This window comes from Pyrus communis, chromosome 7 (genome assembly GCF_963583255.1).
Source record: "Pyrus communis chromosome 7, drPyrComm1.1, whole genome shotgun sequence".
NCBI lineage: Eukaryota > Viridiplantae > Streptophyta > Magnoliopsida > Rosales > Rosaceae > Pyrus > Pyrus communis.
In genome coordinates, this window is record NC_084809.1 from 16,892,220 (window position 1) to 16,912,409 (window position 20,190).

Consider the following 20,190-nt stretch of genomic DNA (forward strand, 5'->3'; position numbering starts at 1 on the left):
AGATCAAATCTTTGAGAGATATGCAAGCAAGACTAACCAGCCTTAGCTAACCCCAAATCAAAGAGATACGCAAGCAGGACTGGCCGACCTTGGCTAACCCCAAATCAAACAAGCAGTTTAAAGGTCATTTCGTTACACATTCTAGAGAAGTTATTCAAGGATAATTTGCTCATGGTCCATTGGTAACTACCTATCGTCGAAGCGAAACGTATTCTCAGAAGCATAGTTAGGGGCAATTGTGGGACGATGACAAGTGGCACCTTGAGCGGCAAAAAAAAAAAAAAAAAAAAGGAATATCCATAGCCCATGAAGCATAGTCTAATAGGCTAGGCTTAAGCCCAAGATATTACTTGTCTCCTAAGTAAGAAAACTCCAATTCAAGTCATGTTAGGATATCTTAAGGACTAGGCAACGTAATCCTAGAATGATTAGATATATTATACTAGATTCCCTCCTAGATAGTCTCCTGATTTAATTGCGAATACTTTCCCTACAAGGACTCTTAAGATCTTTAAAAAATCATCTACCTGCGTATTTATCAGAGAACTTTCTCGGGATTCTTTAATCATTCACGACTAACAATACATCTCTCTCATATCTTCTCTACACCTAACAGGGGCTTGCATATTCTTACTACACTACTGTCTATGCGTAGACACGTCCATGATGAACTCATCTCCTTAACTCCGCACAATAAGCTATTCATCAAGGATGAAATTGCACATTACACCATTCTTCATTAGAACTACACCAATGATTTAAGTGTCCTTCCTGGAGATATGTAAGCAATCCAATATAAATTCAATCACATCCCCCAATCAACCTTATTCTTCCCTCATGGGAGATCATGACAATTCCAACTGGATCTCGCCTCTGTCGCATATGTGCACAAATTTGGTTCCAAATTTCAACATACATAAATACATACATACATATACATATACATATACATATATATATATCTCACAACTAAATAAATTAAAAGACAGATGGGGATAGACGGGTGATGAGCTAGGTGGGTGTGAGATAAGTGTGAGTGTGAGTAAGTGAGAGAGAGAGAGACATACTTTTTTAGGGAAAAGAGTATTGCGGCGCGGGGGAGGAAGAAAGAAAGAAAGAAAGGAGAAGGAGAAAGAAGGCACGGAGTCTTTTAATGAATGGGGTTTTGCCTGACGAAATAGTTCATAGGTCAAATTTAACAAGGTCGTTGAACAAAAAAAGTGCCGGTGAGTTTTTTGATATGTCATCATGGACTTTTGCCCAATGGCTAGTACATTTTGTCCAATGAACACGATTGATGAGAAAATTTTCATAAGCCGACGAAATCAATTTTCATCGAGCAAATGGTGACAAAATACTCGCCAATTTTTTTCCTTGGTGCCAAAACATTGCTCGACAAAATATACTTTTCCCTGCAAAATATTTATCGTTGTTCAAAGCCTCTAACAAAACCTTAAAAGTTGACCAGTTTTTGTTCTACCAAAGTTTTTTGGTCGGGTAAAGTGTCTTGACCAAATGAAAAGGGTTCATTGAGCAAATGGTAATTTCTAGTAGTGTATGGAGTTTGATGAATTTTTATAGACTCTCAAATCCAGATGCATTGAAAATAAAATTTTAGGGAGTTAATAAAATGTAAGAATATGTCAACAAACTAGAATGGCTCTATAAGAGCACTACAGAAGATCTATAAGGACGTTATAAGAGCACTATGACAACGCTATAAGAGCATTCAAATAAGAATGAAAACACACTTGTAGAGATCGATGGACTAGAAGCCATATAGTTGATAGTGGTCCTTCTTCTTTCTGTCAAAAGGTCGATGCTAAACCACTAAGGGTGTGTTTGTTTGAGCTCACTAGCTTTCACTGGCTTGGACTGGACTAAATGTCACTATAATCCCATGTTTGTTGCACACATGGACTAGCATTAATGAGACTTGCCTACACTAACCCCGACTAAACAATTCACTAGAGGGCTTAGCGAGGCCCCCCGAAATCGGGCAGACTGCTAAGACCACCTCTATCCGCTTCGCCTCTCCTCACTTTGCCCCTCTCATCTGCTTCTCCCTCACTTCCACAACCATTTTCAAACCCATATCCCCCAAAATTCAAAAAAATAAATAATAATAATAAAATGTAGTCGTTCCATTTTTCAAATCCAGATCCAACCTACAAAACTGAACCCAGAAACCTATAACACACACACACACACAAAATAATAATAAAATAAATAAATAAATAAATCTGCAGTGAATATAAGCTGAAATCAACAATGGGATTGACTGAAGGCAAACCGAACGCAGAAAACATGAAACTCCCTGATTGCAGACCTTCTCCATCTCCCACCTTCGAACCAATTACACATGCACCACAACCCCAACTCCTAAATTTTCACTTTATTTCTTGCTCTGTGGTTTGATTTTGAAGATTTGCAGTAGATTATGAAGTTGTGAGAGGAAGTGAAGAGGGAGAGAGAGAGGGGTAGAGAGAGAGGGGTAGAGAGAGTTAGACAAGATAAGGAAAAGGGAAGAGACAGGGGAGAAAAAGAAGGAAATAGTTTGACTAGAAAATAGGGAGATTCTAGAAAACGAAAAAAATAAAAAATAAAAAGTGAATTAATTTTTATTATTTTTATTATCCTGTCTTTTAGTCCGACAATGCACCAAACACTTTACTAAGTTAGTCCAGCTTAGTCTAGTCTAAGCCTGTCCAACTTAGTCCCTGAAACTAGTCCAGTCCGAGATAATCCGGTGCAACAAACATACCCTAAGAGGTTCTTGGTTCAATAATTAAGTCTTTCGTGAGAATAGAGGCTACTATGTATATACAAACAATTCATGTGATTCTTCTATTGGAATCCATGCATGTATGAAACTGATAATCCTTCAAACTGACAATCCATGTGACTTGTCTATATCAGTAAGAACAAAATAGCCGGCCTAAAGGTTTAGACTCATGATCAAATTCTAACATAAAAGTCACTTTGCCATGGTCATAATCACCTCTCAAATAATGAAAATTTAGAAATAGAAATGCATATTAATAAATTGATCATTAAAATATCCGACAATTTGCATAATTTTATAAAATCCATAATAAAAGTCTCACAAGCTCTATTTAAAATCATGTAGGAATCAATTAAAATTCATATGAATTTTATGGAAATCAAGTAAACTCTCTCAAAATTCATGTGTTCATAACTCTATGAAACTCTATCAAATTCCATATATAATACCCCCTCAGGTTGTCGGAGTTTGTTCAAGTAATTTTTCACTAATCCAATTATATACATATTTATTTATTTATTCAACAAAACAAATTATTGTTCATGAGACTATAACTTAGGACCTCTTTCATATGTCGCCAAAGCAAACCATAATTCACTTATCTATGTTTAGATAACAAAGTAATACTCTAAAGAAATGGTATGGAGTACAATTCATAACTGTCTAGTCAATAGAGGAGAACCTGCTTCTTGCCTAGATATACTTAATGCTTAACTTTTTTATCCATTAACATATAGCTAGGTTGAAGTTCATTAAGAACCCTGGATGTTTCTCCTGTAGATTAGACTTTTGTTTGTGCAATCCAGCTTTGCAAATGAAACAAACAAACATAGTAACTTGTGAGCTGCTTTGGTTTCTAAAAGTTCGAAAGTTGCCGCGCCCTCTATATTTTATAAACATATTTTAGTAGGATACTTTGTCCAAAATTTCAAAAAGTGGAAACTTAAACCATTTGCATCCTTTAATAATGTACCATGAACTGAATTAAATAAAATTCAATGACAGACAGTAGTGCCAACAGCATATTATCGTCTGTTTTAAACAAAGATTTAGTTAGTATAAACCCATTTTTCTAATGGACAATGATTCTCCCCTATGGAGTGTGGGAAAAGGAAGGAGTTGAAAAGGAAAAAAGTTGTGCTACTAATCTATAATTATTTCCATAAAGTAGGGAAAACTTGTCTTAATGCATGTTGACCTCGTAAAGTAATTAGATTCTGCCATTTTCCTACCGTTTGCCTGTTAGAAGTATTTCCAGATTAAAGATGTTTGTCAACTGTCTTAATATAGGGTTTGTGTTAATGATAATTATGATAATTTAGTCTATATTTACGTTTTGGAAGAGATCGTGAGTTTAAATTTCTTAAACAATTGTTGGTTGATAAAAAAAACTAATACGTGGGAAGTTTTTATTAGAAAATCTATAATTGCATGCATGCATAAACAATTAACACTGAAGTTTTTCTTAATTGTGATTTTTCTTGCTATGTGAATTGTCTCGTATACATTAATCTGTGCAGAACAAAAAATGTTCTGGTCATCAAATTTGCAGAAAAATTTCACAAGGGTAAAGAAAGAAAAAACAAATAAAAAGTAAAGCAGAGGAAGTTAATGGAAACCTTCTTGCACATCACCATGCTGCATGGATGCTGCATCTTAGCGGTGCATAATGTGCTTTGGACCCTAATCTAATTCTCTATGGAGCCTCTTAGTGAGTAATTGGTGGTTCTTGTTATCAAATTTATCACAATCAAACCAGGATTTATTCCTGTGCCACTTTCTGAGTGACCAACTACAAAATAATTTGGAACAAAACAAAAGGAGTTAAACTTGTACGTGTATGGATAACAGCATTTGAGGTTAAAGTAGGATTGGAATATGAATTAATCATAATTAAAACTTCTGGCGTTAACTTGCTTGTTGCCAAAGGAAATAAAAGACGATGTGATAACATTTTTTTGGGTTAATGTAGAGCATTTTCAAAAGCACTAGCTATATTTTGGTTAATCTAGCTGGTCTTTGATTCCAAAAATTATTTTCGCTGGTCAGTTTAACTTAGTATCTCCTACAATGCTAGCTATTATGAATATTTTATAAAAATGTTATTACGCTTACCACATTTTGCTACTCTATTTGTTTCACCTCTCTAATAAAGGTCACAACTACTTGTACTAAGATGCTAGGCGCTAGTCGGACGGGGAGCTAGAACCTAACGCCTAGGCAGAGCCTAGGCGGGGGTCTAGGTAGACTAGACGGATTTGTGTTTTTTTTTTTGTTAGTTTATTATATAACATATATATAAGTATATGTTTACAGTTTTTTTTTTTTTAAATAAAATAAAATAAAATAAAAAATAAAAAAACAAACGAACAATATTATCTATACTAGGGGTGGGGAAGTGGGCTAAGCCTCACAGTGGGCTTGTTGATTCTCCACGAGTTTGATGAGTTTGGTATTTACTTTGGCCATAGAGCTTTTCGGTTTTCTCCAATGGTTTGGACTTACTTTGTTTCTCTAAAGTCATCTTTCTTGAAAATGAGTCTAGTATTTATAGGCAAGCGATTTGTGGGGTTGATTTTCTAATTTGACTTAGTATGAGCTAATTATTTAATTTAGCACTTAATTAAGTCAAATCTTTAATTTAGAAAATTAAACCCTAATTGATAGAATTTGTCCAAATTAGAGTTAATTCTTCCCTTTCTGTATTTGATTCAATTTAATTAGACTAATTGATTTAATTTAGTCATTAATTAATTCAGAATTAGTAGTTTAAGGAATTAAACTATAATTAAGGGATTTTTTTTTAATAAACGATATTATGTACACTAAGGGGGGAGGGGGTGTGCTTAGCCTCACAATGAGCTAACAGTAATGTGGTTCAAATGCGCCTTTAGCGAGAATCGAATCTAAGATTTCTCACTTACAAGTGAAGAGGAATACCACTAGACCGTAGTACCAAGTGGCATAATTGAGGGATTTAAACCATAAATATTGAGGGATTTGATCAATTAGGGTTAATTTGTAGTTTTTTTTTACTTGATTTGATTTGTTTGGTGGAGGTCTCAGATGTTGACATGTGTTACTCTTGATGACTCGTCCGACTTTGATGAGTCGCATGCAATGTGTGCAATTTGACAACAAAAAAAAAGTTTAATTTTTTATAAACTAAATATAGTTGGCAACTATTCGCATAGCTGTTTTAAGATTAAACATAACTAGTCTCTAAAGTTTTAGTGGTTTTAGGTTAGAATACGTAAAGCAATATAATGTGAGTTTAGCCAGTCCCTTAGAGATGCTTAGATCGACTTCAGAAATGATACCGAAATGATATATGTGATTATTCATTTGTAATTATGCTTCTGGACATTTTTTTTGGGACGAGTAAGTTTTCTCCACTTCAATCTGGTATTACAAATTAATCCACACATAAACATGTGTGTTATTAATTACCACTACTTTTAAGTCTATGGCATTATGTTCACTCATATTATAATATGTAGATTAAAAACATCATGGGATGCAAGTGGTGGTTGCCATGTTAGCTAAAGTTTTTCTCCTTTAACTCATTACATCTTTCAGACCCACTTTTTTTTTTTTTTTTTTTTACAAATGATATAGTTATACTAAGAAGAAGGAATAATAAATTGATGTCAAATTCGTTATTTACGATATTTAAACTTAAAACATCTCACTTACGATATGCAAACTCATCATTTAAGAGTTAGCTTAATAGTAATATCGTTTGATAATAAAATTATGAAACTGAAACGTCTTGTCACCGCTAAAAAAATTCTAGTGATTTTGGTTGGCGTCTGTAATGAATGTGAACAGAGAACTTTTAAAAGGTGGGGGTTCGGAGTGGAAAGTAAGAAAGTTGGCATTTGGCAAAGGTGATGGAAGGAGAGAAAAAAGTTCCCATACTTTTCCCTTTGTCTCTTCCATATAACAAATCCAGGTTGGTGATTTATGCACAAATCTTTTTGGAAATATAAGTTATTATAGTATTATTGTTTATTATTATTTTATGCACACACACACACACATATATATGTCCTGGTAGCAATATTGTATATACAATCAGAAATTCAATAAGATTTATAAGAAGAAAAAAGGTACAAGTGATAGATTGAGAAAGCTGGAGGCTGGATGGAAGCCAGTTCTTCGTTCTTACGATTTCTTGCTTCTTGTCACTTGTTAATATCATGTTTAGAAAATGAGCATTAGAACGTAAACCAGAAAAAAGAAATTGTAATACTTGAAAAACTTTAATAGTGGTTAATGGGTATCCATCAATCATGAAAAATTCATTAACTAATGATTGGAAAAAAAAAAGATATTTTTCTTTCACAAACTAAGGTTATTCTTTCTTGTTTTCAGCAATATTCTATTCAGTTTTTGGTGTTGCTGTTGGGTTTTTGCTTTATTTCTGGCCGCTACCCACAAGCATAGATTCCTCTCTCTCTCTCTCTCTCTCTCTCTCTCTCTCTCTAGATGTTGTCTGTCTGTCTGTCTATGTTGCAAGAGCTCTCTCTCTAATGAATGGATGAATGTGCTCAACTCTGGCATGGATTCTCTCTGCTATCTTCCTACTTTTGTCCCTTTCTTTACCTCTCATTTTCATTGATGCTTTGCTTTGCTTTGCTTTCTCTCCTTTTGAGTTTCTAGGCGGTTTCGGCGTAGCTGGTATGCATTGCACACTGATCTTAATAGTGACGAATGATGCATATTCACACGTGTTTTATTCCATTTTTCTCACTCTTCCCCCCAACCTCATTTGCCTATAAATACACATTCTCATTCTGGGTTTTCTACATTGCAGTGCCTTCTTCTAGCTCGTTGCAATAGAGCAGCTTGTTTAGCGCAGCAGCTTACCCGAAAAACATACAAAGATGAGCTATGCGCATTCTAACATGTCTTCTGGTTGGTTTCTTGCCCATCATATATAGCATTAGCACCTTTCATTGTCTAAATTTGTTCAAGTCTATATATCTTTACTATATTTCCTTCAATTGTTAGGCAACTCAGTTTCCGGTTTTTGCTGTCTAAGTTTTGTGTTCTTATTATTGATTTCTCCTAGTGCAATGAACGGTGATTTTCTTGGTCGATATCCTAGAAAAAAAGAGAATTGTGGCAGCTTAAACCTGTATAGTTGCTGAGTAGCCACTTTTTGTTGACGCAAATTTCAGGTAGCAGAACTGCTAAGAGAATTGAGTTTGGTAGGACACATGTGGTGAGGCCCAAAGGAAAGCATCAAGCAACAATGGTCTGGCTGCATGGACTTGGAGATAACGGCTCAAGGTACTGTTTCTCTGTCCCTTTCTATTCCTTTGCTCTGTTTGTGAGCGATATACCATACGTTGTTGCGGTTCTGTATCTGAAAGGCCTTCTCTTGAAGTCATACTCTATCCAATGTTGTGGCACATAGAGAAGTTCTTCCAACTAATGTTGTGGCGCATAGCGAAGACAACATGAATACCATATAAGTTTCCTACTCAGCTGTTTACAGTAGTAATCCTCAGTTAAATAGTTAAGTTCATGATCGAATTTGAGTATCAAGTGTGCTTTTCCATTACACCGCCAAACTACAACCTTCTCTATTTCCTATTAACTTTATCGTAAGACAGTTCCTTTTCTAAATTTGGTGTTTATAACCTGACTTATCATCACCAGTCAATATAATTCTTCATTCCTTCCCTTTTGTATCAAGTACACGTCCTTTACTGGAAGGATGAACTTTTTGGTTTTTTCGTATATGAGAAAAAGGAATCCTGTTTCAGGAAATGTCAACACCTGTACATACTCCATAACTTGAAAAAGGAGGGCTCCATTATACATCTTTTCAGCATTTTTTCAGTGAGGTTCTTAATCGAATAAATTCGATTAAGAGAGCAGTAGCACCGTGAGATTATATGATATGATAGATGTCCCTTTCACTTCTAATCTGATCGACGGCAAACTTAATTTGGGAAGCCTTGATTTGGAAATAGTATATGCCAAAGTCATGACTGGGGGGCCGCTAGTTTACTTTGTTCTCCAAGTGGGGAACCAGAAATACACTTAATTTGTTTACTGATATGCTTTCTTAGTATTGATTATTCTTGCTTGATCAACACATGAACTGGTGCCGTTCCTTTTATCCTCAATACAATTCTGGACTTTTTACCACACTTGTGCTTTCGTTGCTTGTGTTGATGCTTTCTCAACTAGTATGCTGTCATGTTTCAATTTTATTTTTAGCCGTTGAATTTTCTGCATGATGAATAATGTAAGAGTTATATGTCTCATGTTATGCTCCTTCTCTCTGCAGCACATCTCAAATGTTGGAATCTCTACCACTTCCAAATGTAAGCATATATGTCCCTCCAACTATTTTGTAAGCTTAAGAATTTGTATTTCTGTTCTCACACGCTTATATCTATAGCTACTTTGTTCAACCTGTGTGTTAATTACCTTTGGTAATATATGAAACAGATTAAGTGGATCTGCCCAACTGCTCCTACCCGTCCTGTGGCTGTACTCGGTGGATTTTCTTGTACTGCATGTAAGATTATATTTCGGTTAGATGAAGAACTAGTTTACTTTGCACTTCATACTCTCATGAGGCATAACCAAAGAAAAAAAAACAAAAAAAAACTAAATTTCTTCAGATGAAATCCAATATCTGGTGGTTCTTTGATATTGATAATAATCTTCTGAATTATTCGATTTTTTTCAGGGTTTGAAATGGGAGAGCTTTCAGATGATGGTCCAGATGATTGGGAGAATTTAGATGCTTCAGCAGCGCATATTGCAAACTTGTTGTCAACTGAGCCAGCTGATGGTACGTTCAGTTCTAAACTACTTTAAAAATAATAACTTTCTGGGATTCTTTTTCCTCCGTTTCTTACAAATCATCATCGTTAAAACCTGCACAAGTTTTCAAGAAATTATTCCGAATTTATGCAGGTTGTTTTCATTTCTGAATGTTTGAAATGTATACCACGTTTTCTTGTGGCAGTTAAAGTCGGCATTGGAGGCTTTAGCATGGGTGCTGCAATGGCCCTTTACTCTGCAACTTGCTATGCTGCGGGTAGGTACGGAAATGGCAACCCATACCCTCTCAATCTGAGGGCAGTTGTTGGACTAAGCGGCTGGCTTCCAGGAGCAAGGTATGACTTTGTACCTGTTGATCCGAGTATCAATACCAAAAGACTCCCCTGTCCGATACTTAACAGGTTTGCAACCTTGTGCAGGAGCTTACGGAACAAAATTGAAGGTTCACATGAGGCTTTGAGGCGTGCCGCATCATTACCCATTTTGCAATGCCATGGAACCAGTATGTCTCCATAGAACTTTTTTTGCCAATACTGCAGTTTGCATTTATTTGAACGGTTTCTAGGTCACTTGATATATGTCACACACCAGAAGCCAGTATGCTGCATTGTAGATCATCGACAATCAGTATGCGAAACTGATCACACATTTTTTGTAGGTGATGGTGAAGTACCCTACAAATATGGAGAGAAATCAGTCCAATGCTTGACTTCAGCAGGATTCCGATACCTTTCGTTCAAACCATTTGAAGGGTAAAGATTCATTTCCAGAAGAAAAACACACTCAAATAACATATCTCGTTCAAACCCTTATGAGGTTTAAGCAGATTTTCTGAGTATTTCGTTTAACATTGCAGGCTCGGCCACTACACTATCCCTAAAGAGATGAATGAGGTCTCCAGTTGGCTTTCTGCACGGCTGGGGCTTGATGGGTATCGCTCATAAATCTGACAGTTTCCGCCTGGAGCTAATGAGGAAGTAGTATGTATCTAACAATAACGAATGAGAAACGCACATGTACAAGTAGGCGTTATACAAAATGGGGCATGGAGTATATGGGTATAGCAGCTAGATTGACCTTTCTAATTCCCATTTGTGTTCTGTTCTTTCCTACAAATAAAGTTTTGGGTGTGCTATTTGTATAGCACTTGGAGGCAGTAGTAGTGTAGGGACTGAATTTTGGATGTACTTTGTTTTGGTATTCATTAATGTATTATTATTATTATTATTTTACGAGTTCGTACTTTTATTTTTTGTATTTTGATAGAACGATATTGCAAGAGGGGCATGCGAGTTCATCATAATAGTGAAAGCAGATTGCAGCAACAGAGTAATTGCAAGTTTGCACTCAAGTAATGACTGCTTGTTTTTTGATACAACGATATGACCGAGCTTTGCAATGGCATCAAGAAATAGCTCTGCCTTTTAGAACAAGGCTGACCAAACTTCTGGCAATACAGAGGTAGTCTTTGGACGAATTTGTGGAAGTTGGAAGCTGATCAGTAGCTTTGTCCAATTATTCTGGACAATGCTGTAAGCTGTAAGCAGATTGTCCATAACCAGCTCTGAAAAACGTCTGAATCGGGCCTCGTACCAATTGTTCTTGTTGGTAGCTCCATCATCATTCGCAATTTCACTAGTGCCTTCTTTAGAAGTGTGGTACGGGGTAAGAGGAGGGAAAGAAGGCACAGCGTGCAAAATGAATTTGCGGCCACTTGTCAAGCCTGTAGGAGAGCTTGACCTTAACCTGGACCGGGATTGTGGAGGTGAGACACGTTTCTTGTTTGGTGAGCTAACCTTTACAACCTTGGAAGGGTAAGAAGTTTCCCCGAGTATCTGAGGTGTATCATCATCCGTCATGTTATGATGTGCACCAGCAGAACTCAGTACACAGGGAACGTTACCTTGAGGTAACTACTGGGTGGCAATGACGGGTGAACAACCCCAGTTCAAGCGTCCAGTATTTGATGGATGCTTACTTGATGGCAGTTGCGCTTGTGGAATTTTTCCAGAGTTTCTTCTACTTGATGAAGCTGAAGAAATCGCTGGACGTGAGGTAGGATATATCAATGGTGTAAGATTTTCTTACATCAGAAAGTACTTCAAATGTCGGAGAGTTTGATTGATGCTCGCAGCCAGCTTCGCAGTAGGGTGGGGTTCCCACCTTTTAGCTCCGTTATATACTGACTCTGCAATTGTAGGATCATGGAAAAGTAATCAGTGAAGGATTAACAGAACAAAACCATCTTAAATCTCTGTTGTTTCATTGTCTTTGCTGCTGAAACACGATAGTCGCACACTCGTATACAAAAAAGAACGAGTGAAGACCAAAAAAGTGAGGTATATCATATCAAACAAAATCTGACCTGCCATAGCGCCAAATGTATTTTGGCAATGCTCGCATCGACATCCTCCAAAACAGCCAACTTTAGCCTTCCGGAACAAAAAAGGAGAAAAAAAATGATAAATCACATCAGGATAGGTTAAGAGCGTATAAACACCGACCAAGTTCCTTGTCCAAATCTAGTTCAATGAACTCGGAGAAACACCATGCTTCAGAAGCAGGAGATACACTGAAGTGAAGGGTAAAAATGTACATATAAACCTGGTACCGTTCACAGTATTTTTCGAGACACTTTGACTTCTTGCAATTGCAACCTCTCTTGTGCCCGGCTGAGGATGGGGTCGTCAAGTTCTGGTCTTCCTGTGGACAGTTCTCATGCTCATAATTCTTCCAAATGAACAACACAAAAGAACAACCCATAGTATGACATGGATTACTGTAGAGTTGGCCGAAGAATCAATGGCATTGTCAACAACTTTTGAAGTAAATGCAAGTGGATTAGGAGATTCAATGTGATGATGAATCTCAAAAACTGTGTGCTCAAACTCAGGCTTGCTATAGCAGTTTTGACATGCATAAGAATCCAGACAATAAACTCCAGCTGAAAAGCACTCACAATAACTGCCAATGATGAGAACGCTGAGACAAACTGCTAGAATAAACAATCGTTGACTTGTATTTGTTGAATTGTAAGCTCTGAGTTGATTAGAATTAGAAAGAATAAGCTTTGTTATTTAAAGGTGTATTCACTTGAGTTAAAACTACCCAGTGTAAGGCTCATGATGTAAGGCTGAAATTGCCGTGTGTAAGAATCCTACAATATAGCTAGTTGAGTGGCTGGGATCACTTTGATGTGTAAAGGATCCCAGCTGTTTAACTAACCGTTATACAGCGCATGAGTAGTGTGTGCTGAGAGAATCAAATGAAGAACATTCCTCTGTGATTTGCACAGAGAGAAGCATCCATCCTTTGCTCATTTTCTTCAGTAATTGTTCTTCATTTCTTCATTTCTTCATTTTAGAGAGAGAAGTATGAAGAAGCTGCACAAGACAAAGCTTGGATAAAAGCAATGGAAGATGAACTGTCAATGATTAAGAAATATGGAACTTGGGAACTGGTGGATAAGCCAATCATTGGAGTGAAATGGTTGTTCAAAACAAAACTAAATTTGGATGGCTCAGTACAAAAGAATAAGGCAAGATTAGTTGCCAAGGGTTATGCTTAGAAACCTGGAATTGATTATAATGGGACATTTGCTCCAGTAGCTAGACTGGACACAATCAGAACTTTAATTACCTTGGCTGCTCAAAGACGTCAAAACTTGTACCAGCTTGATGTGAAATCAGCTTTTCTTAATGGAAAATTGTAGGAAAAGGTCTATGTAGACCAACCAGAAGGGTTTGAGATAAAGGGCAAGAAAGACAAGTGAAGTAACTCTCTATGGGTTGAAACAGGCACCAAGGGCCTAGTATGGTGAAATTGATACGTACTTTGGTCGATGTGGATTTTAAAAGAGTCAAGGTGAAGTAACTCTCTATACTAAGACAAGGGGAGAAAATGATATACTTATTGTATCCATTTATAAGGATGACATAGTATACACTGGAAGCAATCAAGAAATGCTAGATGAATTCAAAGAAGATATGAAGAAGAAATATGAGATGATAGATTTGGGTCTTCTTCATCACTTTCTGAGAATGGGAGTGATTCAAACCAACTTAAGTATTTTCATTCATCAAAAGAAGTATGACACTTCTTTGTTGAATAAATTTGGACTGAATGATTGCAAAATCTGTTTCTAACTCCTCTAGTTGCCACTGATAAGTTGAGTAAGGAAGATGGCAGTGGTTCGGCAAATGAAGAACATATAGAAAAATTGTAGGCAGTCGACTGTATGTCACTGTTACAAGGCCAGATGTGATGTATGCAGCTAGCTTACTTGCTAGATTCATGCATTGTCCCACCAACAAGCATTGTGGAACTGCTAAGAGAGTACTTAGGTACATAACGGGAACCCTAGATTATGGTTTGGAGTATGTGAAAGAAAAGAATGCAGTCTTAATTGGATTTTGTTACAGTGACTGGGGAGGATCAATTAATGACAGCAAAAGCACTTCAGGTTATGCCTTTTCTTTTGGTAGTAGAGTGTTCTCTTGGGCATTTGCCAAACAAAATTGTGTAGCACTCTCAACTCAAAAGGCAGAATACATTAGTGCCTCTAAAGCTACTGCTCAGGCAATTTGGCTTAGATTTGTTTTGGAAGATTTTAAAGAACTACATGTTGGAGCAACTCCACTGCAGTGTGATAATACAGCCGCAATTGCCATCATTAAAAATCTTGTGTTTCATCAGAAAACCAAGCATATTGATCAAAGGTGTCACTTCATCAAGGATGCTTTGCAGGAAGGAATCATTGATTTGGTGTATGGTCCTACTGAGGAACAAATGGCAGACACATTCACCAAGGCTTTGGCAAAGGACAAGTTCAACTAACTCACGGACATGCTTGGAGTGAAATCAGCTCAAAGCTTAAAGGGGAGTTTGAATTGTCAGCTCTAAGTTGATTAGAATTAGAAAGAATGAGCTTTGTTATTTAAAGGTGTATTCACTTGAGTTAAAATTACCGAGTGTAAGGCTCATGATGTAAGGCTGAAATTGCTATGTGTAAGCATCCTAGAGTATAGCTAGAAGAGGGGCTGGGATCACTTTGATGTGTAAAGGATCCCAGCTGTATAACTAACCGTTATACAGTGCACGAGTAGAGTGTGCTGAGAGAGAAGCATCAGAAATCCTTTTGTGTTCATCACTATTTTTCTTTCATTCTTTCTTTCACTCTCTTATCATTCAAATATAATCATAAACACTATAGAACAACAACACTATTTCCCTGTTTGTCAACAAGTTACTATGGGAAATTTGTTGTTTATAAGATCAACTGAGATGGTTTTCATAGAGTTTTTTTTATACGCAACGCAAACGTCTGAAAAAATATTGAATTCTAAAAGAACAATTCATATTACACAAAAATGAGTGCTATTCGCATGCCTCCTATTCACTTACAGTTTCAAGCACTTAGACCTCCTACAGTTGCAATGTTTGCAGGCCTCACTCGTGTATGCCTCTTTGTTCCTAAATGCAGTTCAAACACAAAATTATGTAGCCATGTGAAAACAAAAATGAAGACTAGTACTCTGATAATATTGTACTTGCCTTTTCCTTTTGTGGCTCAGTTGGTTTAACTTGTTAATTGAGTCAGTGTCCTGTGAAGGAGACATACCCGCATCACAAGGATCTGCCTCCAGATCAACAAGCATCAGATGCCGAGAACCACATAAAGGCTTCATAGTTTATGTAGAATAAAAATTGAAAGAACTAGGTTCAGTAACAGCTTAACTTTCGTGCTGACCACTGGCCACATGAGAATAAAATATCCCACATACAGGTGAAGTCAAGGTACTACTTGAGTTAATTCATAAATTCATAGCTATGTTCTTGTTGTTGACATGCTGCTCTGGCGTATTCAGATACCCCGTCGATTTCTTGCTTGAAAAAAAATATTTGAGGTCATGGACGTAGATTCAAATGTAAACCAATACTAGAATGGATGGGAGCGACAGCGGCAGAGTTTACACTAATTTGGGCTAATGTGATAGACTCCAAGGAGTACGAAGGAAATTGTGAAGGGTCAAGGCTAATAGCACGCGGACAACCTGAGGCTCTGTTATGAAAATGAGAAGAAGCGCAATTCTTGGAGTTTGTTGGGATGGTTAACTTGTATGCTTTTGCAACCTCGAATTGAAGATGCGTACGAGTACCACATTGATTTTGAGCACCCTCCTACATTCCAATGCAGAAATATTCCGTGGCATGTTTGAGTAATCTGTTAGCATATGCACACTCATATGCGAGTGGTAACTTGATCTGATAACCTAAGGGCTCCATTTGCTGTACTACCAAAAGTAACATCATGAACTTCCGTATTGGATTCTTTGCAAGAAACAAAACCACTGTGCGACTTACCCCCTTCATTGTATCTATCGGAGAGAGATTGCTAACGAAATTTGGAAAGGGGACTCCTACGGTTTAAATAAGAATATATTTGAAAATCAGCTCCATCATTCAATAAGTCAAAAAGAAAAGCAGCATTTGAAACATGAGCAGTGAACACCAGATTATGCCTCCTCATTTTTCCAACAACAAACTTTTGAAATCCTATGAACAAAAACATTAACCTCTCAAATGTTTTCTTATTTAAAATTTGAAACTCTAAAATTCTCTTATCCCTACAATCTCAGAGACAACTGCCAAAGATTTTGTTTTTTTAATCACTAAATGATCCAACAACAAAAAAAACTCGCTCAATTATGTTAGCTAATCAAAACTCTAATCCAAGAATAGCCAATCAAATTAAACATTCATATCACAACAATTCGAAGTAAAACGTAAGAATGGATCATACTTGCACGGTCGGGGACGAGGAAACGGTCAATGACGTGGTAGCGGTCCAATTGGGTTCGGGAGTGCGATCAATTGTAGCTGAGAAGAAGAAGAGAGCGGCAATCAATACTATCCACCGAGGAGTGTCTCTCCACACAGCATAGCCTAGAAAGTGAGAAAATTTTCGGTTGAGATTTTCTCGGGAAAGTGACGAAACTAGAAGAAGAAGAAGAAGAAGAAGAAGAAGCAACAGCAGCAGAGTAGTCGCAACATCATAACGATGATTACTTTTGAACGACTAATCGAGCGGGAACAAAGTGTCGTACGCTACTCCGACACCTCTATTTTGCTCTCGGTCGTTGTCTCTCACTTTTCTCACTCATCCACGTGTTTTTCATTCGTGTATTGGGTTTGGTTATTGGGCCCTGTTGGGCTCATAAAGAGTTTTCATCATAAAATTTTGGGCCCATATTGAATTGGTCGATGGGCCCTACTGTAATTGTGAAAGACGGGCCACTGGCCCACTTTCTAAGCACATCGATATTGACTCAATTTAACCATCTATTGTTAGTGTAGATTTTTATCATAAAGGTCTCGCTATTATTAAGAATTGATCCATCTACTTATATATTGTATTTATTTTCTCAATTCACCGATGTAGAACTTATATTTAACATGCCCCCTTATGGTCGGACCACCACATAGTGGGCTACACGTGCAACCAATCCCATAGCAGACATTATGTACAAAAACATGGTGTTGCAATAAACCCGACACGAACCCACATGACCCACAATCAAACCCGCTCACCGCTCAGATACCATGTTAGATATTCTGAGAGATGGGTTGATAACCTGTCTCTCTGAATATCTAATAGTAATTACATTTAAAGATTATATTTGACCGTCGGATGGTAATTGCACTAAATACTTGCAAGTACTGTAGCCAATCATTGAAGATCTCCTTAGGCCTTAAATTCTTGTCTCGTAATGTATCTTCTAACATTGTCTATTGGGCCTTCTAATAGCTTAATGTCCTCATCTTGTCATGGTTAACTATAGGGAAAACGAACTCGGATTCAATGAATTCCTTGATCTTTGTTTGCTGCATGGGCACATGAAATAAGTGTGCGTTTGTTGCACCAAACTATCTCAAACTGGACTAGCTTCAAGTTATAAACTGGACTGAGTTAGTAAAGTGTTTGACGTAGTGTCGGACTATGAACTAGAATAGTAAAAATAATAAAAATAATAGTTCTATCCTTTTCTTTTATTTTCTTTTTTCTTTTTCTAGACTCTTTGTCACTTTCCTGAATGCTCTCCTCCTTTTGCACTCGTCTTCCCGTCGAATTGCCTCTCTATGCCTCTCTCTCTCTCTCTCTCTCTCTCTCTCTCTCTCTACTTTCTCCCGCACCATCAAAGTCCACTCCTTTTCATTCATTCTCAGAAAAAAAGAAAAAAGAAAAAATAAATAAATAAAAAAAAAAACCCTCTGCATTTTCCCACAATCTTTAGGATCGCTCCAAATGATTTAAAATCTTGTTTTGGTTGGGCTTTTATCATCTGGGTTCTCAAAGCTTCTTGTCATCTGGGTTTGGCAATTTGAGCATTTTGGATGCTGAAATTGCAGATCAGAAGCATGTTTGATGTAATTCGAGCATTTTTTAAGAATATAACTTCAGTTTTGTCATTTGGGTTTTGTCAAATACAGTATCAAAAATCAAATCGCTGTCATCTTCCCACCTTCATATTCGGCCAACCCAGACTCTTCTCAGAGTTGGAGCACGGTGATTTAGGATCCGTTGGGGGAGTTACGTGTTGGGTCAGCGATTAAACGGCGGAGTCGTCAAACGAAGCTGATGTAGAGTAGTGAAGCAGACGTAGAGGAACGAAGCAGGTTCAGTCCAGATATTTTCCCAGGGGGGTGTCTCGCTAAGACCACCTAACGAGGGTGTTTGTCAAGGCGAGTCCTTCGTAGTACCATTAAAAGTAGTCATTGCTTAGAACAAACACTGAACCACATTAGGAGTTAGTCCAGTCTAGTCCAACAAAACTTCGTGAAGCCAAACAAACAAGCACTAATAATCCAACAAGTTTTTCATAACTATTCCAATGTCATGTTATTCGTGGTTTCACCCTCTTCGAGGTGAACTATATCCCGCCATCGATTGCTTCTTCTGAAACATGGCTAGTCTCACCTTACAAATAGAGGGCACATTCATACAAACCAACCTTGTTTTTGAACACATCTTCTCCACATCTTCGCTTTAGGTTTCCTCTTCATAAACTAATACCTTGTTCACGTACTTGTTCAATAAGTAGATGCCAATTTCCTCCATTGTGATTCCCTCACTTGCCTACCAGAAATTCCTCAACAATCACAACTAAACGTTATGTATTGATTTGTTTCTATTTTGTTGTGCGTGGACATGGAGTTGTCAACAAGCAAGTGTTGAAATATTCCACAAAGATTGTATCTCTAAGAAAAGAAGACTTTAAATATCTAAATCTCACTCCAACTAATACCAAGGTCTTTTGTGATAAAACTCAACACTTGACGGACTGTGCAGGTGGTAATTAAACAACTTGGGAACAATATTGGTGTTATTGAAAGTGGATTTTTGGTCCGCCTCTCTGATGGAAGTTGATCTTTGGGCCGCCTCTCTGATAATTTCACAGCAAGGAACATAAACATTATAAGGGCTGCTGAACGAGTTTTGAAAGATGAGAGAGACAAGATTCTCCAACGCTGCTTCATTAATAAAGCTTGGTCGAAATTCTTTTTCGATTATTCTTACCCACCATAATCTATCACACATCAAAGTGAGCTTATAACTTCCATATGTGGCACTTACTTTCCAACCATAGAGAGTGATTTCTCATTCCATCCATTAAGCTTTTGTTGCACTAAATTAAAAAATCATCTTTCGGTTCATTCCCACCATAGTGGGCAAGCCTAGATAATGCTTATGGCACTTAACCCATGAATTTCTAACAAATTGATAGTAGCTTCCAAAAATAAATATTAAAAAAAATAAAGTATTATAATGTGGATGACCCACATGAATTTCTAACATATTGGTAATAAACCAATTTTTCTAATTGTGTAGCCTTCAGCCTTCATTGATCCTTATGGTCATAGCAATATACACTATAATAACTTGCGTCTGGAGAAAACCCTATATAAAGAGGTTACATTCAATGACAAAGTCAAAAATTGTCGGGGGAAGGGCAAATTTAAAAGAGTGCAAAGTTAAAAAAAATGGCAACAACCAAATCATTTTATATAGTAGTGTCGTCCATAATTTATCAATACAATTGTTGCCGGCGGGGTTTCATGTCATGAAAACGTCGCATAATAGGTTTATTACCAATAAAAGCAAATACATCTTTCTTAATGTAAACAACAATGCTATCACTCAACCATTGATCTTCCATTTTGTTACGTAATGGTGTTTTCAGAATCTTCATATCAAAAAAAGCTTTCTCCACCAAAGCAGTTGCGACCAGTAACACCAAAGTCAATGTAAGAAGCTTATACACTAACTTGTAGCTTGCATCTGGTCTTCACCAATTCCTTTGCAAAATCACTAATTCATTTCAATGATGAAAATTCATTATGCATCTTCATATCATGAATGTAATTCTCAAGTTGAATTGAAAAATTCATAAGGTCTATACGATCAAAATCTTGAGGATAAAATTGGGCTAAATGAACAATTTTTTGTTAGTCAATGATGAAAATTCACTATGCATCTTTATACTGGACATGCCATACAACGAAGCAACTTAGTGTTTGACACACCCCAACCA

The 20,190-nt window shown here is 36.9% G+C and overlaps 2 protein-coding genes across 2 annotated transcripts; both read left to right on the forward strand.

Annotated features, from left to right (window-relative positions):
• The first annotated feature begins 7,584 nt into the window (after positions 1-7,584).
• Positions 7,585-10,788, forward strand: LOC137741032 (uncharacterized). Its single transcript, XM_068480840.1, has 9 exons — positions 7,585-7,705; positions 7,972-8,083; positions 9,093-9,129; positions 9,257-9,326; positions 9,501-9,605; positions 9,783-9,933; positions 10,018-10,100; positions 10,257-10,350; positions 10,455-10,788. Exons 1-9 carry the CDS (start codon positions 7,675-7,677, stop codon positions 10,540-10,542), a joined length of 771 nt encoding a protein of 256 aa, XP_068336941.1. The 5' UTR covers positions 7,585-7,674; the 3' UTR covers positions 10,543-10,788.
• A 3,073-nt stretch (positions 10,789-13,861) lies between these two features.
• Positions 13,862-14,434, forward strand: LOC137740638 (secreted RxLR effector protein 161-like). The gene has a single exon (XM_068480473.1). The coding sequence runs from the start codon at positions 13,862-13,864 to the stop codon at positions 14,432-14,434; it is 573 nt and encodes a 190-aa protein (XP_068336574.1).
• Positions 14,435-20,190: the final 5,756 nt, after the last annotated feature.